Source organism: Lissotriton vulgaris, chromosome 2_1 (assembly GCF_964263255.1).
Source record: "Lissotriton vulgaris chromosome 2_1, aLisVul1.2, whole genome shotgun sequence".
In the NCBI taxonomy this organism is placed as follows: Eukaryota; Metazoa; Chordata; class Amphibia; order Caudata; family Salamandridae; genus Lissotriton; species Lissotriton vulgaris.
In genome coordinates, this window is record NC_141687.1 from 257,040,459 (window position 1) to 257,066,114 (window position 25,656).

The 25,656-nt window shown below is 47.3% G+C and overlaps 1 protein-coding gene across 7 annotated transcripts in view; it reads left to right on the plus strand.

Moving 5' to 3' along the window:
- The window catches only part of ACACA (acetyl-CoA carboxylase alpha), a 1,131,726-nt gene that overhangs the window by 1,015,530 nt on the left and 90,540 nt on the right, over positions 1–25,656 (plus strand). For all 7 annotated transcript variants that reach the window (XM_086954890.1, XM_086954892.1, XM_086954891.1 and 4 more), the window contains one exon: positions 19,109–19,263. In XM_086954890.1, the coding sequence (XP_086811016.1) occupies positions 19,109–19,263 (155 nt within the window). The remainder of the gene's footprint in view (positions 1–19,108; positions 19,264–25,656) is intronic.

Below are 25,656 nucleotides of genomic sequence, written 5' to 3' on the forward strand. Positions count from 1 at the left end.
TAACGTTTGAGAAAGCCATTATGACAGAGATTAACCAACTGAATAAATCCACCACACGGACTTTTCACAATACGACCAAGGAGGAACAAATTGCCTTGAAAACCCTGTCCGAGGACAAAAGCCTGGTGATAAAACCGGCAGACAAAGGGGGAGCGATTGTGCTACAAACAACGGAGGACTATGACAATGAATGCCTGAGACTCCTATCAGACAGACGCAATTACATGGTCCTACATGAAGACCCAACTGAAAACCTCAGGACACGGATCGGAGGTATGATTGAGGAAGGCCTAACACACGATTGGCTAAGTAAGAAGGAAGGAGAATTCCTTGAGCAGAAAAAGCCACGCATCCCATACTTTTATTGTATTCCTAAAATACATAAGAACCAAACCAAACCCCCAGGCAGACCGATAGTATCGGGTATCGGCTCTATACTTGAACCACTATCGAAATTCGCGGATGCCTTTTTACGCCCTTTAGTACAAGCCACAAATACTTACCTGAAGGACACAAAGGCGGTCCTACAACTGTTACAAGAGACAACCTTTGATCCACAAACACAACTTCTGATGTCCCTTGATGTGGAAAGCCTATATACCAGCCTTCCTCATGACGAAACATTGATTATCATAGAGGAAGTCCTGTTCTCGACACCTTGGAGATACCAAACTCCACGAGGGTTGGTTATGGAATGCATTTCACTGGCCTTACAAAGAAACTTTTTCCAATACAAAACAACGCTGTACCAACAATGCCATGGGACTAGCATGGGAAGCACCTTTGCCCCGAGCCTAGCCGGTCTCTATGTGCACCATCTCGAGACCAACAAGATCCTCCATGATCAAAATCCATATAGGGCCAACATAAAATGCTGGAGGAGGTACATAGATGACATCCTAGTCATCTGGGAAGGAGATCCACAGTCAGCAGCGAGCTTTCTGGAATGGCTAAATAACCAAAACACTTTTCTAAAATTCACAAGCACAGTTTCCAACGAGACATTGGTCTTCCTGGATTTGAACATTTATGCGGAGTCAGGAGTGCTGAAGACCACCACTCACTTCAAACCTACTTCCCGGAATTGCCTGTTGAGATTCGACAGCTTTCACCCGAGACATCTCCGAGAAAATCTGCCATATGGACAGTTTTTACGCCTTAGGCGCAACTGCACAGACATTTCCGAATTCAGACAACAAGCAGACGATCTGAAAAAGAAACTCAAACAACGAGAATACCCCGAAAAAATCATCAACAAAGCGATGAAAAGGGCAAAAAACAATAACAGAGAGGCTTTACTCGAGGAGAAAACAAAGGAACCTACAGAGAATAAACGGCCAATATGTGTGACAACATTTAACACCTTGTCAAATGATGTATCTAAGATTGTAAACAAACATTGGCGAATACTAACTTGTGGCGAATTGACCTTTGAGAAACCCATGTTTGCACATCGCAGGGGACGTAACCTTAGAGACATATTGGTACACACAAGACCAAAAGCAACCACAACAGCCCATCAACCTACGATTGGCATCCAGGGCCATTTACCTTGCGGCAATTGCAGCAGCTGCCACTTGACTGAAAAAAGCACGAGACTTATTTTTCGGAATGGCACAACATGGGAACAAAGGAGATTCTCAAATTGCAACTCGAAAAACGTCATTTACATGATCAAATGCCCATGCAACCTGGAGTATGTGGGAATGACCACGAGAGCCATAAAAACACGTATAAATGAACATAAAAGCAATGTGAGGTGCAAAAAGAGCACTACCAAAATGGCAACGCATTTTCTGACCCAACAACACTGTGTCAATGATTTGAAATGGACGGTCATAGAACAACTACCCTCAGAGACCGGCCTCTTCCAGAAGGAACAACGTTGGGTGTTTAGATTGGGGACCCATCTGAACGGACTTAATGATGATGTACCCTGGAGTCAATTATCATCATAAGGGACCAACAGTTCTGATTAAAAACAAGGAGTGAATCATGGACACCACGCATGCGCGTGAAATGCTCACTACCTTCAGGCATGTACACATGCAGTAACACGACTGCACATGCGCCGTCTATACTGGACCTCTGATGCAGACACTACCCTCAGGCCGGCGCAGGTCGAAACATACACGTGAGCCCTGTATGGTCAGGAAGCGGATGCTCCATACATGGTCATACAATCAGCGGCAGGTAACACCCCTAATTAACACACCCTTACATGCACCAATCAGGATGAAAAGGTATAAATACTCAGAACCACATCCTAACTCCACATCAGCGGAGCAGCGTGCGGGGTAAGACGGTGACCAAGGAGTCCTGTGCTTGTGAGTATGATACAGAACATACGACCTAAGATAATCGTCCACAAACGTAAGTGTGAGAGACTGAAAGATTACAGCTACATTATTATCCACCACAGATAGCCATTGAAGCAACACCCCGGCGTCCTGACTATGCTCATGAAGCCTACAAGAAAGCTTCACAAGTAGGAAGACCTCTTACAGTACACCCTAGTACTATATGTGTTAAATGTTGTATGTGTTGTGAGTCCGTTTTTACAAAGCTTATAAAATAAGCATATGGTATGGTTCCTGGTGACTGCACCTGTTTGAACTACCCGCTACATGGGTAACCATTAGTTGTGATTTTTTGTCTTTCTACAGGTCATTGTGCTTGTAGCAGACCGCTGTAGGCACACTTAGCCTAATATTAAATTTAATATTTCACTTTTTTGTAAATACACATTTTTTAACAAGACGTGAGTAGGGAGGGGAGGTTGTGCCCCCGTCCTGAGGAAGGAGCTTGTCTCCGAAACATGTCGACAACAAAGCACACCAGAGGTCTTGTTCATTACACAACTTAGACCTCAATCTGCACTTCTTTTAACAGTACCAGCCAGAGTCCAGAATAAATTTTTCTTTCACACTCTAGTGCCAGGTACTTTTTAATAAAAAATTTTCACTACACACCCCCCACTCACTCTATATATACCCCACACACTTAACACCACACATAGCCAACACTGCAAGTGCTCCCGCGTAGTCGTAGGTCGCAGCACGCCGCATCCCGGTAGAGGGGTGCGAAGACCCCGATGATGAAGCATGACACCAAGGGGCCTTTTGGTGTGTGAGGGGTATTTTTCAAAACTCTGAGTGCTTCAATCACTTTTGATCACTCCTGTCCCTCTCCCCTGTTGGATTCACTTTGTTCTCTGGTGACATTCAAGCATCACTTATGGATAAGCCTTTGACAGATCTTGCCTGCTTAGCGAGAAGGCCAATTCCACACTGGAGCATTTCAAAGAAAGCAGAGCCACAGCACGCTCTTTGGGCCTCTCTACATCTGTGAGCTGAACAGTTTCTGCCCTTTCAAGGCCTCCCTAGGGGTTTAGCGTATAGATAATGCCAAAGCCCAACATCCCAGCAGCAGACACCCTGCTCCTTTCGAGGCATCCAGCAGACAATGTCCAGACTTCACAGCCTGCCGTCACTTCTACATCTGCCTCCAACCTGTTATGTTTACCCGTAGTGGCACACGGCTGTCCTGTGGAAAGCGAGGTTTGTCATTTCCTCCAGGGGTGGCAGAACATAAAATCCATCAAGAGGATCTTGCAGATTCGGCAACAGGGCCATCCCAACTCTCCCCATCTTCTACCACATCGGAGCAGCTTTTGGAGAAGGACCTGCCCATTTTGCTCCATGAGGTACAGGTTTTTTTGGCCAGAGTAGCCATAGAGAGGGTCTCAGCCCCGGAAATAGGAGCTGGTTGTTACTCCCACTATTTCCTAGTGCACAAAAAGGATGGAGCCCTTCATCCTATTTTAGATCTCAACCACTTAACATCTTCTTGCCGAAGGACAGATTCAAGGTGCTCACGGTGGCACAGGTTCTATCTGCCCTGGATCAGGATCCAGGAGACTGGATGGTAGCATTGTATCTGCAGGACTCCTATTTCCAGGATCCAGGCCCACATGATATTCTTCCGGTTCAAGGTGGGCCAGGAGCCTTGTTACAGTTTGCCATGCTCCCCATCAACCTTACCAGTTCCCCTCAGGTGTTCACGAAAGTGAAGGCGGTGGTCACAGCGTATCTTTCAATGTCAGTCACATCTGTCTTCCCCTAACCCGACAACTGGGTGTTGAAGACTGGCTCACCACTGTCCGTCTTGGGTCACCTTCAGGCGATGGGAAATCTTCTGACATAATTTGGGTTCATTATCACGGTATTTAGACAACATATCGAAACCAAAATATTGTCAAGAATATCTATTTGTAGGTAAGTAATATCGATTTAGCAAATATTGAATTCATTAATATCGTTTACAAAAATAGTTGTTTATATAATATCCTTTTAAAACTATAGTTATGTATTTAGTATATATTTTAAATGTATGTGTTATAAATGTTTTGTATAATTATTGTTTATGTTTTTAAATATAATTGTTACATTTTTAGTAGTTATTAAATTTAGTTTAATACATTTTTGTTATTTTTAGTACTGAAGCAGGTTGTGTTATTTATAGGGGTACATGATGGAAAGTAAATTCATTGTAATTCATTATCAATTAATTGTTTATTAATATTACTTGTTTAATTGATTATTATGTTAATTGTGAAAGTAATTTTTTTTCTGTAAAGTTTTAGGTGCAGGTTGTGTTTTTTTTGTAGGGGTGTAGGGTGGGAAGTACATTAATTATGATTTATTGATAATGTATTTTTAAATAATTATTCGATTGATAATTAGTTATGTTAATTGTTTAATACATTTTTTATGTTAAATGGTAGGTACGGGTTGTGGGTTTTGTAGGGGTATAGGGTGGGAAGTTGGGAACTTCAATTCCACATCAACCTGATGGATTTGCGGGCTATTCCCTTGGCTTTGAAAGCCTTCCTCCATCCATCAAAGGGAGTCTGGTTTGATTTCTCCTGGACAACACCACCTGGAATGGTTTGCAACAAACAGGGTGGTGAGGGGTCCCTGGTCCTGTGCCCTCAAGCTCTTCATCCAGAGAACTGGTTGATTCCTCAGAGCAGTTCCATGAATGTACACCACCTGGCGGGTTCTTTAACCTTCATAGCAGACAAATTCAGTCGGCGACGTCGACCAGATCATAAATGGCAGTTATAGCGGAAGGTGATGCAGCGCGTCTTCCAGCAATGGGGATAACCCTGGCTTGATCTCCTTGCCACTGCCAAGAAAACACAATGTCAACACGTTTGCATGCTGAAGTTCCCAAAAAGGCTCTTTCTCTGATACACACTCTGCCTAGAGTGGAGTACAGGGCTCCTGTATACCTTCCTGTCTGTCCTGCTTTGAGTTCTGAAGAAAATCGTGAGTAACTGGGACCCAGTCTTCTTAGTGGTTCCGGATTGAGCCAAGAGAATGTGGTATTTGTAACTTATGGGTATGAGCATCTGTCCATGCTCTGAACCAGCTGCCGCTTCAGCCTGCCTTCTGTCGCAGTAGCAGCATTTGTTCTCCCTGCCATAGTCGTGGATGTCATCCTTGCTGCCAGGCAATCTTTAGAAAAATCTGTCTACACCAGGCCCTGGGACAAATTTGTGGCCTGGTTTGGCACGAATAATATGGAGCCATAGCAGGGAAAACGGTTGTATGGATTATTGTCTGTTTTGTCATTGACCCAGCAAGGGCTTACAGTGGGTCCTGTTAAAGGTTATTTGTTGCCCCTTACAGCTTTTTTGCGTTTGCTGGAGCCCTAACTGTAGTTAAGTCACCTGTTGTGGTGAGATTTCTCAAAGGCTTAACTCATATTTTTTCCCTAAAACCTTCTGTGGTCCTACAGTTAGATCTTAATTTTGTCCTGACATTTGTCAGTCATGTGTGCCCGCTTTGAGCAATTCACAGCTGTCCATTACCTCTTCTGACTCCAAAGACTGTTTATCTCGTTGCAATGACTTCTGCTCATCGCATGAGTAGGTTTCTGGCTTTGTCAGTCCAGCCTCCATACACCACCTTTTTTCCAGACAAACTGGTGTGAAGACCAGAGTGGCCTTTTTGCTGAAGGTTGTGACTCCTTTTTGTGTCAGTCTATCACTCTTCCAGCATTCTTGCTGCACTTCAGTCTTCGAAAGAGTAGGAGAGACTTCTTTATTTGGACCCCAAAAGAGCAATGAGTTTTGACATCAATTGCATCAAAGACTATCAGATGGACAATCGGCTCTTTGTGGGGTTCTCTGGGACAAAGTAAGGAAAGGTAGTGCAGAAAATGACCATATCAATATGGGTAGTCTGCTTTATTAAGATCTGCTATGCATTGACCGAGAAGTAGCCTCCGGAAGGTCTGAGGGCCAGTTCCACCAGAACCAAGGCTGCTACCACTTCATTGACACTCAGAGTGGCCATTCTGAATATCAACAGGGCCTCAATGCACATGTTCACGAAGCACTATTGCCTCGACAGCCAGGTGTGAAATGAAGGGGATTTTGCCTGTTCGGTTCTGCAGGATTTTATCTGAACCATTCCACATGCCCACCGCTTTTGGGAGGTACTGCTTTGGTATCTATTCACAAGGTGAGTAATCTGAGAAGAGAAGTAGCCATCAAAAGAACACGTTACTTACCTTCTGTAATGTTCTTTCTGGTGGATACTCTAACTGCTCCTGCCATCCTGCCTACCTGCTCTGTGAAATTGTCATTTTTTCTATCTAAAAAGGTCCGAAGCTAGAAATCTACACACAGGTGCACATAAGTGATTGCTGGGCTCTGCGTCCGATGGCGCGGACAGTGTCAAGAAAAAACTGACATCCGCTCATGGCGTGGCAGGTGCTTATATGTGGCTCCGATCGTCACTTCTGGGGAGGAACGAGGTCATGACTTGCATGACTTCACCTACTGGCGCTTGAGCTATGCTGTAACAATCTTTGAATCCAGTCTGGTGCCTGGGTATTTTATGGCATGACACAGAGGCCAACATTATGCAAAGCTCCTTTATTGCCACAGCTCAGCAGTAACCATGAAGAGAATATAGAACTTCAAAACAACATTCTATTACAATATATAGTCCATGAGCACACAGCCATCTTCCTTCTTTGTTGCTGCTGCTCACAAGAAAAGTACCCTCATTTCTTTCGTGCTAATTGTGTATGTGTGTGTGACCTTTTATGAATGATTATATGTGCATGTATATCGTACAGTTGGGTCCTATTGACCCTACCATGCAATTATTCCTTGTAATGTTTGTTTGAGAGATTGTTTCTTTTTTACCTGGCAGCCCTCCCAGCGCGAGACAGTCGTACAGGCTTTCGTGACCACGCAGCTTACCACAGCTCCGACTTGTGACCTCCCATCTCTTTACCCTGCTCCAGCCTCACTGGACGGGCTCCTCTCCCCCACTTCACAGGGGCACCTTTTGGAGAAGAATTCATTCGCGACATGGCTAAATATGTTGGGCCTTTAGGTCCATTCAGAAATCGCAGCGTGATATTAAAAAAGTCTTTCAAGACAGAATTTTTGGAAAGGCCGGGAGAACGTGGGGTCGGTTCCCAAGCCGGGGGCAGTCAAGCTCAAGACCCATTCTGGGATGCGGATCAAAGTTCCAGCTATCATCTTTCTTTGGAAACCAATCGTTCTTCCCACAAAGACAGAGGAACCGCAGAAGATCATTCCGGGGCGAGACAAGAAACTACAGGTAGGAACATCAAAAGACCCTTCAGGTACACCTATAAAAGTGGGAAGTAGACTAGCCCTTTTCTCTGGGAACTGGACCATGATAACACAAGACACGTGGGTTCTAGATACAGTCAAGTGCTACAAAATAGAATTCACGGATATCCGCATTCAATTAGAGAGACCTCGAGAGATAACCTTCTCTCAAGAACAGAGAAAACTAGTATCACAAGAGGTAAGGGAGCTGTTAGCCGAAGGGGCTATAACAGAGATCTTGGAAACAGGCTTTGTCAGCAATATATTCCTTGTAAAAAAGGAAGACCGGGGACAGAGACCTGTCATAAACTTAAATAACCTAAACGAATCGGTAATGTACCACCACTTCAAGATGGAAGGGATACACCTCCTAAGGTATGTTTTGAGAAAGGGAGACCGGTTAACACGTCTGGACTTAAAAGATGACTACTTGACAATCCCCATTTGGCCCCCACACAGGAAGTTCCTCCAATTCTCATGGGAGGGAAAACTTTGGGAACTGTGCACCCTCCCCTTCGGTCTATCTTCAGCCCCTTGGTGCTTCACCAAGGTCTTGCGTCCAGTAGTAGCATGGCTAAGGGAAAGGGGCATTGAGATTAATAATATATCTGGACGATATCCTTATTATGGGTCAGTCCAAAGTGACAGTATCTCGTCATACAGATCTTGCTATCCGCCTACTGGAACACTTAGGCTTTGTAACAAATGCGAACAAGTCTTGCATAATACCAAGCCAGGAAACTCAGTTTCTGGGTTTCATGGTGAACACAGTGACTGCAGAACTGAAATTTCCAAGGGAAAAGATAAAGAAACTTCTCAAGGAACTCTGAATAATGCTATCAATGGAAGTCTTTCCCAGTCTCTTAGCCAAGATCCTGGGTCTCCTTTCCTCAACCATACAAGCAATTTTGCCGGGCCCCCTATATTAAAGCGCCCTTCAGAGACTCAAAGCGAAAGCTCTCAGGTCAACGCTATCTTACTCACAAATGACACGCTTGGACCAAGTCTCAAGAAAAGAGCTGTCACGGTGGCTAAAGAATGCGGAAGCTTGGAATGGCAGAGCCATCTTTGGGGAAACTCCAGAGTTGATAATAGAATCAGATGAGAGTCTAGAAGGATGAGATGCCACATGTGGCGACTCATCAACAGGGGGTCGTTGGACACACCACGAGAAGGAACTACATATCAACTGCTTGGAACTACTAGCTGGTTCTTTTGCAGTTCGAAGCTTCACCCAGAATTCAATGAAATGATGTATAATGCTGTGCATGGACAATGTCTCTGCAATGGAATACGTCAATAAGATGGGGGGACCACATTCAAAGGGTCTTATGGAGATAGCGAAGGGATTCTGGAGCTGTTGCTTGAACAAGGGACTCTCCGATACAGCGGAGCACATCCATGGTTCGAACAATGGTGTAGCGGACTGGTTCTCCAGGAATTTCAAGCATTCCAGCAACTCGAAGTTAGACTGGGGAATATTCATGGCAATCCAAGACAGATGGGGTCCCTCCGGGATAGTTCTTTTTGCGGACAGACCAAACACACAGATGAAGAATTTCTTCAGCTGGAAACCCAACCCTCAAGCAGCAGGGGTGGATGCCTTCCTCCAGGGTTGGAACGGCTTAAAGCCATATGCCTTCCTGCCGTTTGGCATGCTTCCACGTCTTCTCTTACATGCTCGTCGGTACCTGCAGAGCATTTAAAAAAAAAAAAAATTTTAAAACAATTTTTATTGCAGCATCAGGATCATACAGCCCACATATATCTCTGCCCGTCTCCACATATCGCCCACCCCCCAGAACTCCTGCAGCATCAAACAGCCATTTAGCCCACATCCCGGAGGCAGGGCAGCGAGAGACAACAATCCGGGAGGGCGTAGGGCGGCAAGATAGCAATGTGCACAATAAATCGACTTCAGTCCATGTAGGCTCATCGAATGGAGCTGCTTTTTCTTTTTTCCCCCAACAATCTACCCTCCCAACCCCTCCCCAATCCCAAACCAACAACTCGCCCCTACCAGGTAGCATCGAGAAATAGTTGCCCAGGTCTACACTCACCGCCTACTCAGGGAACCCGGAGCGAAAGGCCTATGACCTGCCGCAACTTGTTAGCTACGTACACATGAAACATCCTCATGCTTCCCTCGGGGCCCCCCCTCACTTCCCATCCCCCACCCAATCCCTGAAATTGCTGGTGTGTGCCGACTGCGGGAATGTAACCTGTGATGCAGGAGCTAAGGGAACAACACTCACGCAACCGTGCGCCACCCAGGAATGCACTATCCCTCTCATTCAGCCTCCTCCTGCAACATATAGTCAGTTAGCGCCTGCACCAGACCTTCCCAAGCCCGCGCTACTATCGGTACCTGCAGAGCATTATAGTTATAACCCCTCTTTGGAGGTATCAGGCATGGTTTCCAGTCATCTTGGAGATGACCATGGACTTTCCACTTCTAATACCACCTTTCAGGCAAGTACTCCTGGGTACAGAGGGCGATTCGCACCCTCACATAGACCAAGGTCTAATGGTTCTGATGACCTGGTAGATTTCAGACGACAAGGGCAAATCGCAGCGCTTTTGTGGGATGCTTTCCAACTCATATCTGAGTCTTGGGCATCTGGAACAAGGAAGGCATATCGACTGGCATGGAACAAATGGGTTCGCTGGTGTCTTCAACAACACTACGATCCTGTTTCAACCGATTTAGTTCACGTAGTAAACTTCCCATAGAACCTATAGAACTTCTTATAGAACAGTTAATGTCTATAGATCAGCCATAACTGCAGGACATTCCTTAGTTGATGGTATCTCATGGGATAAAACCTTTGATGTTACTAGCAGTGCTTATCAACCTGAGGGAGTTTGCTTTTATCTTAAGAAAAGGACAAAAAAAAGTCATCCTCTATCTTTTAACCTTTTTGTCCTCTGAATGAATGTCTGTGTGTTGTCCAATACAGTATGAAAAGAGAACTGTAAGTCTGAGAGGAGTTGGGACTCAACTGCTGATCACTCACAGATCTCCTCATAAAGCAGTTTCATCTCCCACGCTTGCAAGATGAGTCAGAAGTGATGATTGAAAGTGGTGTCCATGTTTCTATTTTCGGTGCACACTCTCTTAGAGGTGCATCAGCTTCTAAAGCTTTTATGTTAGGTGGAGGACTCCAAGATATTCTCAGAGCCGCTAACTGGTCGAATGAGAGTATGTTTAAATAATGTTACTTTAGACCAATCATTAATGTGATTGACAACGTACTTAGTTCACTTTAAACTTGCATAATGTTGGCCTCTGTGTCATGCCATAAAATGTAGGTTTTTCACAGCCTGGTGGGTAGAAAATCTCGACTTTATTAAAGACACAGAGGGTAAGATTATCTCTCCACTTACTAACCCTCCCTTGGGGTTTTACATTTATCCCATGTGTCTTTTTTCTACCAGAATAAGATGTCTACGAACTGGTATTGAAAGGAGTGAATCGTTCCACCTCAAAATTGAAGTTATGATTTACTGACTTTATTTCTTGTTCTCAGCACATGGCAAAGAAGGAAGATGGCCGCTTGCTCATGGACTACATACTGTAATAGAATGTTGTTTTGAAGTTCTATATTCTCTTCATTGTTACTGCTGAGCTGTGGCAATAAAGGAGATTTGCATAATCTTAGCCTCCTTTAATAAAATCCGGGTTTTTTTTCTGCCCACCAGGCTGTGAAAAATCTAAATTTTCAGGAGGTGGGGAATTTGAGGTTAGATAGAGTATCCACCAGAAAGAGCATTATGGAAGGTAAGGAACTTGTTCTTCCTGAGCCAAAAGTCTGATTATCTTTAAAAAGGGAATGATCAAATATCGACCTCACCACATCATTTTCCTTTTCTCAGTGAATGAGATTACCATTTCCATGGCAAGACCGGAAGCAGTTACTTCCAAAAATATTAGAAACAAAAGTTTTGGAAAGTTCTTATTGTATGCACACATGGCAATTTCTCCTTGTGCAAGCAGCTTTGCTCCCAGCTGTTTCTTGCTTTCAGCATTTGGGGAGAGATGTAAGTAGCATTCCACTGGCTTTGAAATAAATAAAAATAGGATTCATTAACACGTGCGGTGTGTGATATAGGAAACTGTTGTTTGATGACCCATACCGTGCAGTATCTGAAAGAAACAGGTTAGTGTTAGATTACTTACCTTAGAATATCCCCAGGAGTCAGACTGGATCCGAAAAGTTTTGCGTAGCAGTACCCCTGGGCTGAACGCGACTCCGGAGGAGATCAATGCCTTCCTCATGGCCATGAGGTCGCTCGCTCCTCCGTCGGGTCCCGCTGTGGCGCCTTCGGGCCCCGTGGCCCCGACTGGGAGCCCAAGCGGGCCGGGTGCTTCGCCCTGGTGCCGTCTGGTCCTTTGGCCCTGGCACCGTCGGCGACTTCGGTACCGACGCCGCAGGGCTCCACCGGATCCGGCTCTGGGTCCGGGTCGCCGCTGGTCGACCTTACGACCCCTCTGCCGGCGCCTGCTCCCAGGGTGTCACCCCGACACCGTCCCCGGACGACGTCTTCCCCGGTCCTTCCCTCGGTCCGGATCCGGCGTCATTCGACGCCGAGAGAAGAGCAATTCTTCTATGATCCGGCCCTATCCTTTGACCCTGATTATCAGGAGATGGGAGGCGAGGGGGATTGGGAGGGGTCTGAGGAGCCTCTGGCATGGGAGTGCCAGTCGTATTAGGTCTGGGCAGTGGATTTAGGGGAGGCCAGTGGTTTTGACACTTCACCCGACACTGGCTTTGTCTCCCCTCCAACCATGGCTACAGAGGAGGGGGCTGCTTACAGCGTGGTGCTGACAAGGGCAGCCAAGGCCTTGGCTCTTGAACTCCCCGTCGCAGCCGTGAGGACTAACCTCCTCACCAAGGTCCTTAAACCGCAGGCAAGCTCTTCGGAGCCTCTACTGCTGTTTAATGAGGAACTTACTGACGTTCTGTTGGGCACTTAGTCCAGGCCCGCTACAAGTCCCCCTGTGGATCGGAACGTGGCCAGGCGCCACCGCCCGGCCCTGGGCGACCCTAGCTTCCTGTCCAACCACCCCACCCCCGAGAGCCTGGTTATCCAGGCCTCTAACTCCCAGACCGCATTCCCAACTGCTTCACTTGATCGGGAATCCAAAAGGTATGAGCAGTTAGGTAAGAAGCTGTTCTCCTCACTCAGTTTGGGGTTGCAGTCGGTCAACACCGCTTGCCTTTTGGGCCGTTATACTCATCTCTGTGGGAAACGGTCGCGGATGTGCTGCCAGGTTGCCCAGAGGAGGCCCGGGTCAAACTCGCTCAAGCCCTTGCCGAAGGGCGAGATGCAGCACGGTATTCTATCCGATGTGGGCTGGATACCACGGACTCGCTGGGCAGGGCGATTTCCACGACTGTGGCGTTTTACCGCCACGCATGGCTGAAGTCCGTCAACTTTTTGGCTGATGTCCAGAATTCCCTCATGGACATGCCGTTTGATGGCCGTCGCCTCTTTGGCGACAAGACAGACAGTGCGCTTGAGCGTTTCAAGGACTCCAGGGCTACGGCCAAGTCCTGTCGGGCGAGCGCCAGCAAACGTCTGCCTTTCGCTCCTTTCATGGCCAAGGAAGGGGCGCCCCCTCACATCCTGCCAGCCACGGGCTGCAGACTAATATCCAGCGCAGTGGCGGACGTGGTAACCGCCATGGCGGTGCCAGGGGCCTGGCTAGGCCAGTTCACATCCACCCCCGCAGCATCCACCTCAAAGCCTTCCTAGTCTGAGCTTTCAGGCCCATCCAACGCCAGTGGGGGTCAGGGTACTCCATCACCTCCTCCAATGGCGCACCATCGCATCGGACAGGTGGGTGCTGCAAATCGTCCAAAGGGGCTACTCCCTCCCCTTCGAGGCGACCCCTCCAGCCATGCCACCGCAATGCCACCGCGTGTCGGGGGATCACTTGCAACTTCTGCAAGTGATCCCCCGCCAAGAGGGCCATCAAGCGCATTCCTGTGCCAGAAGTAGGGTGTGGTTGTTACTCCCACTACTTTCTGGTTCCCAAGAAGAACAAAGGGGGCCTATGTCCTATCTAAGACCTGCAGAAGGTCAGCGGCTTCCTCCGAAAGGAGAAATTTAAGATGCTGACATTGGCTCAGGTCTTAGATCCTGGAGACTGGATGGTGGCGTTGGACTTGCAGGATGCTTATTTTCACATCCCCGCCCTGCCGGGCAACCGGCGCTACCTGTGGTTCACGGTAGGCCACGAGCACTTTCAGTTTACCGTGCTCCCCTTCCGCCTTACCAACGCCCCTCAGGTGTTCACGAAAGTGATGGCGGTGGTCGCAGCTCATCTGTGCAGATTGGGGGTGCCAGTCTTCCCCTATCTCGACGACTGGTTGTTGAAGGCGGGCTCGCCCCAAACAGTCGTCAGCCACCTCCAGACTACGGCCGACCTCCTGCACCTGCTGGGATTCTCCATCAATGTGCCGAAGTCACACCTGTGTCCCTCTCAGAAGCTCCTCTTCATCAGAGCGGTTCTGGACTCGGCACAGTTTCGGGTTTATCCTCCCGAACAGCAGGTTTGGGATATTCAGGCTCTGATTCCGATCTTTCAGTCTTTATCCCGAGTCTCAGTCAGGTTGATGCTGCGACTTGTGGGACTGATGGCCTCCTGCATCCTTCTGGTGCATCACGCCCGGTGGCGGATGCGGGCTCTGCAGTGGGACCTGAAGTTTCAGTGGGCCCAGCATCAAGGCAACCTGTCCGACCACGTCCTGATCTCGGAGGGCACTGCGAGACAGTTGCAGTGGTGGCTCACGGACCGCGATTGGGTCAGCAGCAGATCCCTCTCCCTACCCCAACCGGAGCATGTAGTCATGACAGACGCGTCCCTCCTGGGCTCGGGGGGCCACATGGGAGAGGCAGAGATCAGAGGCCTCTTGTCTCTGGCGGAGTCCCGGCTCCATATCAACCTTCTGGAGCTGCAGGCGATCCGACTTGCACTGAAAGCATTCCTCCCCTCTGTCCAGGGGAGTGTAGTGCAGGTGTTCATGGACAACACCACCGCCATGTGGTATTCCAACAAACAGGGCGGGGTGGGGTCGTGGACCCTGTGTCAGGAGGCTCTGCGCCTCTGGCAATGGCTGGAACATCAGGGTGTGACCCTGGTGGTTCAACACCTGGCAGGTTCACTGAACACCAGGGCGGACAAACTCAGCGGTCGGTGCATGATGGATCACGAATGGCGTCTGAACTCGGACGTGGCGCAAGGTCTCTTTCAGCAGTGGGGAGAGCCTTGGTTAGATGTATTCGCCATAGAAGAGAACGCGCAATGTCATCAGTTCTGCGCATTGGAATTTCCAAGGCGGCACTCTCTCGGAGATGCTTTTCGTCGCGAGTAGAGCTGCGGTCTATTGTATGCCTTTCCGCCTATACCACTTCTGCCCAGAGTGGTGAAGAAGATCAGGCACGACCGGGTCCAAGTCATCCTTGTGGCTCCGGACTGGGCACGAAGATACTGGTATCCCGAGCTACTCAGCATGTCAGGCGATCCCCCGATTCGTCTGCCTCTTCAGGAGGACCTTCTGTCGCAGAAGCAGGGGACGGTCCTCCATCCGAACCTGTCCAGTCTCCACCTCCATGCGTGGAGATTGAGCGGCGACAGTTGAGGCCATTTGACTTGCCTCCTGAAGTCTGTGATATGATTCTGGCAGCCAGGCGTCCCTCCACAAAATCGGTATACACCTGCAGGGGGAATACATTTGTGGCATGGTGCACAGCAAATGCTGTTAATCCTCTTTCTGCCCCCCTTTCAGAGGTTCTCCTCTTTCTTCTTTCTCTTGCCCATCAGACCTCTGCTCTGGGCACTATCAAGGGCTACCTCTCTGCCATTTCAGCCTTTTTAAGGCTACCATATCAGCCTTCTCTTTTCAAGTCCCCTGTTGTAAATAGATTCTTAAAGGGCATCACTCACATGTTTCCTCCTGTTCCTTTCGTGATGCCTCAGTGGGACTTGAAACTTGTTCTTACTTATTTGATGTGCGCTCCTTTCGAGCCACTTCACAATTGCCCTCTTCGTCTTCTCACTCTTAAGACTGCCTTCCTGGTTGCCATCACCTCTGCCAGGAGAGTGAGTGAGCTCCAGGCTCTTTCTTCCAAACCTCCTTTCCTTTCTGTCCATCCGGACAAAGTTGTCTTGAGAATGCGTCCCTCTTTCCTACCGAAGGTAGTCACAGCCTTCCACATCGGCCAGTCCATCACTTTGCCCACCTTCTTTTCGCCCCCGCATCCCTCGAAAGAGGAAGAGAGGCTCCACCGTCTGGACCCAAAACGTGCGCTCTCGTTCTATCTGGACCGCACACGCCAGTTCCGGGTGGACGACCAGTTCTTTGTTGATTAAGTGGACGCTAAGAAGGGACTGGCGGTGCACAAACGGACCATCTCTCTGTGGGTCGTGTCGTGCATCAAGGAACGCTACTCTGTGGCTAAAAAGGAGCCCCCTGTTGCATTCGAGCCCCGGCAGCTACTACTGCCCTGGGTCGGGGAGTCCCCTTGCAGGACATCTGTCAGGCAGCTACGTGGGCCTCGCTGCACACGTTTGCTAGACACTACTGCCTGGACAATCAAGTCCGGAGAGACGGCTTTTTCGGCCGTTCCGTTCTCCAGGACTTTCTGGTGTGATTATTGGTTTGCAGACCCACCACTGGGGTTGGTATTGCTGGGGTATCTATTCTAAGGTAAGGAATCTAACACTAACCTGTTTCTTTCAGATGCACAAGTTACTTACCTTCGGTAACGATATATCTGTAAGAAACAGTAGTTAATGTTAGATTCCTTACCGCTCCACCCATCCTCCCTGCTTTGCGAACCGATATCTAGGGTTAAGGTACATCCCTTTGAGGGCCCTAGTTTTATGGCACCAGTGTCGATTTTTATCATGGCTCTGCGTTCCTGGGGTGGAATAGCTGTGTATAACAACTGATGTCAGTGCGCGAGGGCGGCGTCTAAGTACTCGGGCGACGTCCTCCTGGTACCGACGACGGACGCGGAGCAGCCGACGACGCCTACCGACGCGCAGGGATACTGCTACGCAAAACGTTCCGGATCCAGTCTGACGCCTGGGGATATTCTACGGTAAGGAATCTCACTCTAACTACTGTATCTTACAGATATATTGTTACCGAAGGTAAGTAACTTGTGCATTAGGCATTTCTCTAAGCCTGCTGGAATTGAAGTGGTTGTAGTAGATGCATGCTGCTGCTGCCCCACCACAACAGCAGGTTTGATGCAGAAATATCATTACACTACAATGGTGGGATCTTTGTGTGTTCATAATATGATGGCTGGTACTTGGGGTCATGAGCCAGAGCTATAGGCCGTTGCTAATTCAGTTTACATTATCGGAATCTGCAGTGTCAGAATTCCTTAGACTGGGTAGGTCAAGTGAGAAAAATTAAGAGGTTTAATAGGTCTCTGGTGAGCTTCAGGTGATGCTGGGTCAGAGAAGACTGTAGAACAGAAACACTGTATAAGTGGTCAGGAAAAAAGTTTGCAAAGAAAAACAAAACCTATTGAGTTCTTTAACTATATAAGCCTGCAGGTGGGTGCCTCCCCCAATCACAACAGCGTATTTAGTCTCTTAACAGACCACAGTTAAGAAATGTTAGGAAGACCATGTGAAACAGGTATCTTGCCAACTGAGCGTACATTATTGGTACCAAAATACACTTGTGAATGTTTAGCCAAGTATTATACATTGTGTTTGCTTATGTATGCATCTGAACCCATTTCAAGGCAATTTGACATTATTTTGTATCTATCACAGGTTGATTAATATTAACATAAGAGTAATGAATCTTGTTGGCCAATCCTCCCTTGGCTGTTGATTTATCCAAAGGGCATGGACAGTTCTGGTCTTCAGTAGAGAAATTGTTTGTATAACGACACAGATACACACGATGGAATAGTTAGTCTCAGGCTCAGCCACACATAATGGTCGGTCTGAGATTTCATTACTATCTGCTTCCCAAAATCCTGCCTGTGTGCTGTGCTTGGCTCGAATTCTCCATCGTTTGATCATGGACAATTTAGTGGTTGCCAAGATCCCATCATTTGGTGGCAGGTGGTAAACATACATGCTCCAAGTTACCCTAATCTGGAAAGAATTTTCAGTTGTGGAGAATAGCACAACTCAAACTCCTGATGGCCATCGAAAGAATGCATTTTGATATAAGATATAGCAACACCACTTTGGGACATTGGCATTTTTCCATTAAACCACATGATTCATAAGTTAATTTTCCTCTCTTCACCTTTAATTCCTGGTACTGGCATCAGGGGTAGGTGGTTCATCCTTGAGGTACTGCAAAGCAAGCAAATTAACTTGCCTGTTATGTGTAATAACTTTGGGGAAACTGGTTATTGAGTGCTTCGTACTGAAATATGAAGAAGCTGCTTTTTGTCAAATCATTCATTCCTTTTTTTAAAGATCTGTCAATAGCCTATATGGATTGTTAAATCCACAAAAACATTTTTCTTGTAAATTATATTGAGTTTGACCAATATATTTAAAATGCACAATTTATCACTCTGTTTTCTTGTATTGGCTCCATGGTTGAACCCCGCCTTCTTTGGTTGACATGCTAGCCCCTCCCGAAGGTTGAGTCTAGTTGTGCCCCTGGCATGTATTAATGGTTTGCGGCGTCTATAATTTGTTTCAGCGTCTTTTTAATCATTCTTTTTGGACTCAGTTACCAATGGATGAACATGGAAGAAAACATATGTACTTTTTAAACTTGATGATAGGATGGTTATGTCAAAGTATTGAGGGGGTGTTAAATATCCACACACATTACAAGTCTAAAGAACGGTATGATTAGTAAGAGATGTTTAAATTGGATTTTTTTTATAATTATTTTTATTAAATGAATGTCCATCACCTGGCAGTACAATAATCATATATATTTCCATGCTTTTACATTGCTATCCGCCTTACAGCCCCATCCGTTGTTACTTACAATTTGGATCATCTCGTGCATTTCGTGGCATAGTAAATTTAAAACAGAGTTATTCCATCCTGCACAATCCTTAACTTACATCTCCCCTCATTAGTTCACAGACCTCTGTGTTTCGTCCATTTCCCCCAATTTTTTTCCCATTTTTTCAGGCAACCCCTCCCCTGGAACACCACCTTTTTGGCGCTACAGCCCCAGTTCAGATCGTCTTTCCATTTCGCAGTACTTGGCGGCTGACTCGCACCCCACTCCCTAGCAAGATTACATTTGGTCACAATGGCCGCTGTAATGAGCCATGTCTTATCGTATTTTGGCCACTTCTCTTCCCCCAACACACAAGTAATATGTCATTTGGCCTCGGAGGGCACCTCCCCTTCTATGAAATTGTATGTTTTATGCAGCATGTATTTAATAGAAAGTAACTTATCCAACATGTGTTCTCTAATTTCAGGAACACCAGAGATCAGCCCGGCAGACCGTAAGGAGCTGGAGGCCAAGCTGAAGGAGCGGGAGGAGTTTCTGCTCCCCATTTACCACCAGGTGGCGGTACAGTTTGCTGACCTACATGACACGCCTGGTCGCATGCAGGAGAAGGGGGTTATTACTGTGAGTATTGCAGTGCTTTCACTTTTCTTACCTCATCCTCTTTTAAGTTATGCATGTATCTTGTAGCACAGGACAATACGATTCTGGTTTCCAACATCTGTATTAGTAAGGGCCATTAAATGTCCTGCAAAGGTTTGAGTCTTGTTGGGTCAGACGTATTTCTGGTAGCATCTTTGGTGTTGTACAAGCAACACACCCAAATAACAGCTCACCTGTCCACCCATTAGCACATCCACCAAATATTACTTTTCACATAGGTGCTTTCTTGTGCCCAAGGACCGATTATTGAGTTGTGTTCATCAGCTATTAGCAATGGCTGTTGTACAGAAACGATGGGATCTTGAACTCCGGGCAGAACACTCATGATACAGTGTCTTTTTCTCAGGACTCACATATGAGAATGTCAAAGATTTGCCCTAAAGCCTCAGTAGTTGCAAAGAATGTGCTCACACTTGACATTAGCTGGATTTCTTTAACACATCGAAATAATTTCTGACTGTTCTATCAAATCAAATAGATAATTTACAACAAGCCCTGCTATTGATCTGCCTAGAGCCTCAGTCGCAACACAGAAATGGTCTGATCACTCTGCCTTGAGTACGGTTGATGGTCATATCCTACTCGACACTCTGTCTGCCTCATGAGCATCACACAGGCTGCCCTCAGCTGTCTCACCTGTGTTCTTGCAGATCCATTAACTCAGCCAAGGCATTTTTCTCTCTCTCCCAAACATGGTGTTCCCAAAGGTCCATTCATTATTCAAAGATCTTCAGCCTTTATGTGAAACCTTTCGGGCTGAAGAGGTCATGCAAGCTGAACAGGACATCACTCTAGTGTAGTACACAGTGGCCAGAGATGTATATCTTGAAGTCCCCTGTACTGCAGACATGCAACACCCAGTCACTGCCTTAATATCATCCATATATGGATATCTACAGTCTATCTCCAGCAATGGCTGACCAGAGTGCTTAATTTGTAAAAGAATAAGGGCTGGTGTCCAACCTTTGGACAGAAGCCCATGGCCAGCACTGATGAATGTCAGGCATGCCAAATGCAAAGGCTGTGTAGTCTTGATTCCTTCTGATGCTTTTTTAGCCACTTTAAGGCACCCCCTTGCCCTAATCTCACTCTGGTAAGTTTTTCATCTCTTTTTCTCCTTCTGTCAAGTTTTACTGTCTTTATCTTCTTTTGCCTTTGCATGCATTTCTTCCTCATGCTCTATGTCAAAGTTGGGTCAGGAAATATAAGAGGTCCCCAGAAAAGATTGCCTTTGGGCCCAACTTGCAGCCACTGGGTCAAATTAATCACTGGCTGACCAAAAGCGAGTTCATACTTCTCAAGGATGGCACACTCCAGAATAAAATCTAAAAATGGCATCCATAAAATGCTCCTTCCTCCTCGTTACCAATTCCAAGTTCTTGGGATTCTGCTTCTTCTGTGATCCCCGACTCTCCAAAAACACATAAATAATCAATCTCAGTGGCCTAAACCCAGCTATATCTCCTGCACTGGATCAAATCCTTTCTCCCAAGCCAACCGTTGTTTCGGCTCAAAAGTGCAAACACTAATCTGCACTCACATCTAGGCAGGCAGTGTAGCGCCTCCTTTGTTCCACACTTAACTCTCCCTTCCTGAAGGTCATTATTTTATGCCTCATCACCAGCAACACAAACCTGCTGTTGTTGGACCTCCTCAAGGTGAGTAAGAGAACTCAAGGCAAGCCTTTTACGCCCTATCCATGCACCTAAGACTGTCCAGCGCACTCTAGAATTTCATTATAGTAATTTCATTACAGTGACCCTGCGCCACCCTATTCACTCCTCTCTGCTTCTTACCACTAGATACACAATATGTATTAACTTAATGTTCATATCTGATAGAGACTTAGAGCTGCTGATTCCTTACCTTCGAATTTCCCAGGCACCAGGCTGGATCTGAAAACCTTTGCAGGAACAGTACCCCTGCTCAACTTTGGGTGGCTCCGTCCATCGACCTCATTAGTGTTGGTTGTGATGTTGCTGTCAGCAATAGAGGCGCCACACCGGCACGCAAACGTCACTTCTTTTCTTTCTGCACCAGTTAAGCACTGATCCGGAGAAGAGACTTTTTTTGACATTTTGTTGACAAATCTTTTTCTTGTGTGTCGAGGGATGTACTGGGTTCCAGGCATGTGGCGCCTCTCATTGCTCCATGTCGGTAGCCGACCCCCATCTCCTCTGCTGGTGGTGTTGCTCGAGCGAACACTGCACAAAGTTGTGCTCGAATTTCTGGAACTCAGCACTGAAGGCCTTGTGGAAGTGATCTTTGAAGCTGCTGGCGGCCTGGTAGTCGACACCGTCGAGCGCGGCTCCTCGAGTTCCGTTCAAGAAAGAGAAGGTCACAGGACTGCTCCAGGAGTCCCAATTTCTCTTCTTCACACTAGTGGGCCTCAGGACACACGAGGAAGAGACATAAGAAGAAGTCCAAACAGACTTCGACTTCACCTTGTCTGTCGTCCGTCAATAAGGCAGGTAAGGAGCATTGACGCTGTAGGGTCAGTTCTGCGGAGCTGGAGCCAGGTTTGACTCTGTGTCTCTCCCCATTTCCGGAAGACTTTTATAAGGCCATGCATCACGTATTTGAGCAGGACGACCCCTTCAGGCCCTGTGGGATTGAAGGAGGCCCCAAAAGGTTCTAAGCCGATGGCTCTGGCGCCGGTGGGGTCTCATGGATCCGGTTCAATGCCGGTCGTGCTTACGTAACCTTCTCCGGCGACGGTCCCAAAGTCAAAACCTCTGCGCCCACCCTACTCTGATACCCAATGAATCAGAGTCTGATCGACGTCAGTCGATTACGACTCCGGCGCAGATGGAGCGCAGAGGCTCTAAGTCGTTGCCTGTACATTTTGAGGAAGTTTCAGGCAAGGGTGAGGATTGGGAGGTGTCCATGGACTCTTTAGAACAACTGCAAGTTCTCTTCCAGGGGATCCTCATCAATAGTCATAAGCATTAGAATATTCCTGCCCATGCGCGGGACTCCGGAAACACTATATTATATGTGCCCCACATATATATATACTCATATATATATATACATATATATATATATATATATAAATATAAAACAAGCAATAGCAGCCAAATACACAATAGAGCTGGATTATGCTGTAAAGAATTTCCACCATACATGAAACATAAGCATTAGAAACATGAAAAACAACTCCAAAGATTGTTTTGAAACTGTTTTAATGCTGAAAAAGCAGCAGAAATTCTCATTATATCCTGAAAGCATAGAAAGCTCCCAAGCTGCATTGCAAACACACAGTCTAAAAAGACTGAAAAGCTAACCTGTAGCTGCATGCTACAAAAAACTTGCACCGTGCCTTTAAGGCACTCATGACCCCCAGTATCCCATCATGCCTCAGGGGTGACAGTTGGGTCAGTTGTTCTTTCCGGCTCCTTCAGGAAGGATCCGGGTTACATAGCTCCACTCTTTTTCTGTTTTCTGACAGAAAATTCTCTCCGTTTTCAACTTTTTTGACCTTACTTCGACGTTTTTTCATCTAGTCAATGTAGGAGAGTAAGGTCTGCTATCCTATGGTCACCCCAAATTTTAGCTTTTTGCTTCACTGGTTTTTGACTTAATGTGGCTGTGGGCCTGCCAATCAGACCCACAGCCTGCTGTTCTCTCTCTAAATTTATGCCAAGGCACTTTAGGTGCCTTACCAATTGGAACATGGATCACCTTGTGAGCCCCTGTACAGTGTACCCTTGGTACCCAGGGCATATGTGCATCCAAGGCCTACCAGGGGCTGCAGCATGTATTGTGCCACCCCTGGCCTGGCCTTACTATTTGACACAACTGGCTGATCACTCAGCTGGGGCAAGGCGGTGTAATCACCATTTGCTTTAGGTATAGTATCTCTATATCTAACACATACAAGGACACACAGTAACCTATAAGTCACTCCTATGGCAGGCCTTATCAATCCTGGAGGCAGATTGCTTGGTTATGTGTGAGATGGTGCTCTAGCATAAGCTGAGCCTGTCTGCAGCCTACGGAACCATGTCCTTTAGCTGTTTCCTGATAGCGTCATACCATATACTCTTAAGTGCATTATGAACCTCGCGGTTAAATGCTAACTCTGGTTTACCATTATCAAAACATGTTGAGTAAGGTGTCATACGAATTGGAATACTACCCCCTCGCCAATTCTGGCGACGGAGGTAGCATTCCACCCTTCTAGAGGGACACGACATGTACAGAACCTGAACCCCGGTTAAAGTTAAACAGAGCCTCAGCATCACAAAATGGATGCTGCCACCACAGGCACAAGTCTGACCTCCTGCTGCTGGGAGTCCTTCCAGCGAGGGAGGCTTGGACAAAGGGTTTCATGCCTTGGGAGGTGCTAGCACCACCCCAGACAGGATTTTGTGTATCTGGTTAGGTAGGGCTGAATAGGATCAGACATGCCCGGGGCACACAAGGTGTCCCCGTGCATAGGCCAGTTCAAACCGTTGCTGGGGCACTCCAGCCCCAGCTCTGGCGCGAAACTGGACAAAAGAAAGGGGGTGTAACCACCCCCCTTCCTGGTGCCACCCATAAGAGGGACCTAGTAGGTAGTCCAGCCCCTAGAATTGGTTCAAAAGTAGGAACTGAGTCCCAAGACTGCAGATTACCCTGAAATTCGACTAAAGAAGAAGAAACTCTGGACCTTCGACGTTCTGCTGCTCAGAAGACTGAAGAATCTCCCTTGTGGCCAAGAAGTGGCCACCCTGTGAATACAGGCACCATCCAGCGATCAACGACTGCTTTGCCGCTGCCTCGAGCCCGAGCCCAGAGCCTGACAAGAACCAGACTCCCAGACATCTAACAGCCCGATCCACAGTCCCTGCAAAGCTGAGACGAGTGGAGGCGACCTGAGACGTGGGACCGGACCTCTTGGAAAGTCCACGAGAAGCTGACTGCGCAGCACCTGAGGCACCCTCACCGCTGTGCTTGGGGTTTTGAGAAGCCCCACCAACGAGCTACATTTGCACCTAGGACCAGCCCTCCAACTCTGACGAGATCTGCGTGGGTCCCCTTTTGCTTTGTTCCACTCGACGCGCCTTTCCAGTTACTAGTCCGTTGGCTAGTGGCCATTTTGGCGACCAAACAACAACTTTCCACCGCTGGTCTGGTTGCTCCAAACTGGCCCTTGGTGCTCATAAAAGCATCAACCCCTCTGACCTTGCTGGTTAGAGTGAGAAGCCTTCTTTGTTTCCTGCGTGGCTTGCATTAGCCAAGGCCTGTTTGCTCCAAACAAGAAGCCGACACCGCCATCAACTAGAGCCTACGTGGGACAGCTCGTGGGTGACTCCTGGTCGTCGTCATCGTCGCCTAGTCCATGCTGCTGAAGAGACAAGCTTCACAGCATCACCTGTTGGCACCCGACAACGCCTGGTTCCTTCCTGGTTCCACGCCGGTCACTGGCTAGTGAATGTGAACATTGTACCCTCTGCTTTCAGGTCTTCACCACTTCAGATCCACCCTTGGATCCACCGGAACTCTTCACATCAGGTCGCCTGCAGCATCAACACTCCAAGGCTCCATCTGAACTCCTGCAGAATCCCGACACACTTTGGCTCCACTGCACCTGTGGGTGTATGCACATTTTAAAGGAAGCGAAACGACCCTCCACAACAGGGGTCTCCAACCTTTTCTGTAGTGAGAGCTACTTCGGAGCAGTGAAAATTGTCGCGAGCTACTGAAGGCTAGGAAACTTGCACATTTTTGAGAGACCCCTCCCACGCCCAGTTTCATTGACTTTAAGCCTAATTTCTTCCAAGCCATCATTACCAACCATAAAACTCCTTACTGCTCTCTTGCCCCCACCATCATTGAAATTCCTGCCCGGAGGCCTCAAATAAAACATACCAGGGACAGGGCAGACACCTGGAGCCAGGGAGGGGGAAATAACGGGGCCTCAGACAGGGAAATGACAACATTGGAGGGGGCAATAAGAAGTCAGTATAGGTTACATTAACAGAGAATAGAGCAGGCAATAAACACACATGAGAGAGGGCAAGATGAGGCATCAGAGGCGACAATAATGAGACATCAGACGAGTCATTAATGGGACAATAGAGAGGGAAATACTGGCATCAGAGTTGGCAGCAATGAGGCATCAGAAGGGGCATTAACAGGGAGATAGAACAGGCAATAACGGCATAAGGTAGGATAATAATAACACATGGAATGGGTTAATAACAGGGCAATACATAAGGAAATCATACTACTTCGGGCAGGGCAATGATACTGCATCAGAGGGGGCGTTAAGAGGACATTAAGGGGGATACCATCGCATCAGAAAGGACAACCATAGGGCCTCAGAGGTGTTAATGACAGAGCATCAGTGGCAGGAATAACAGCAAA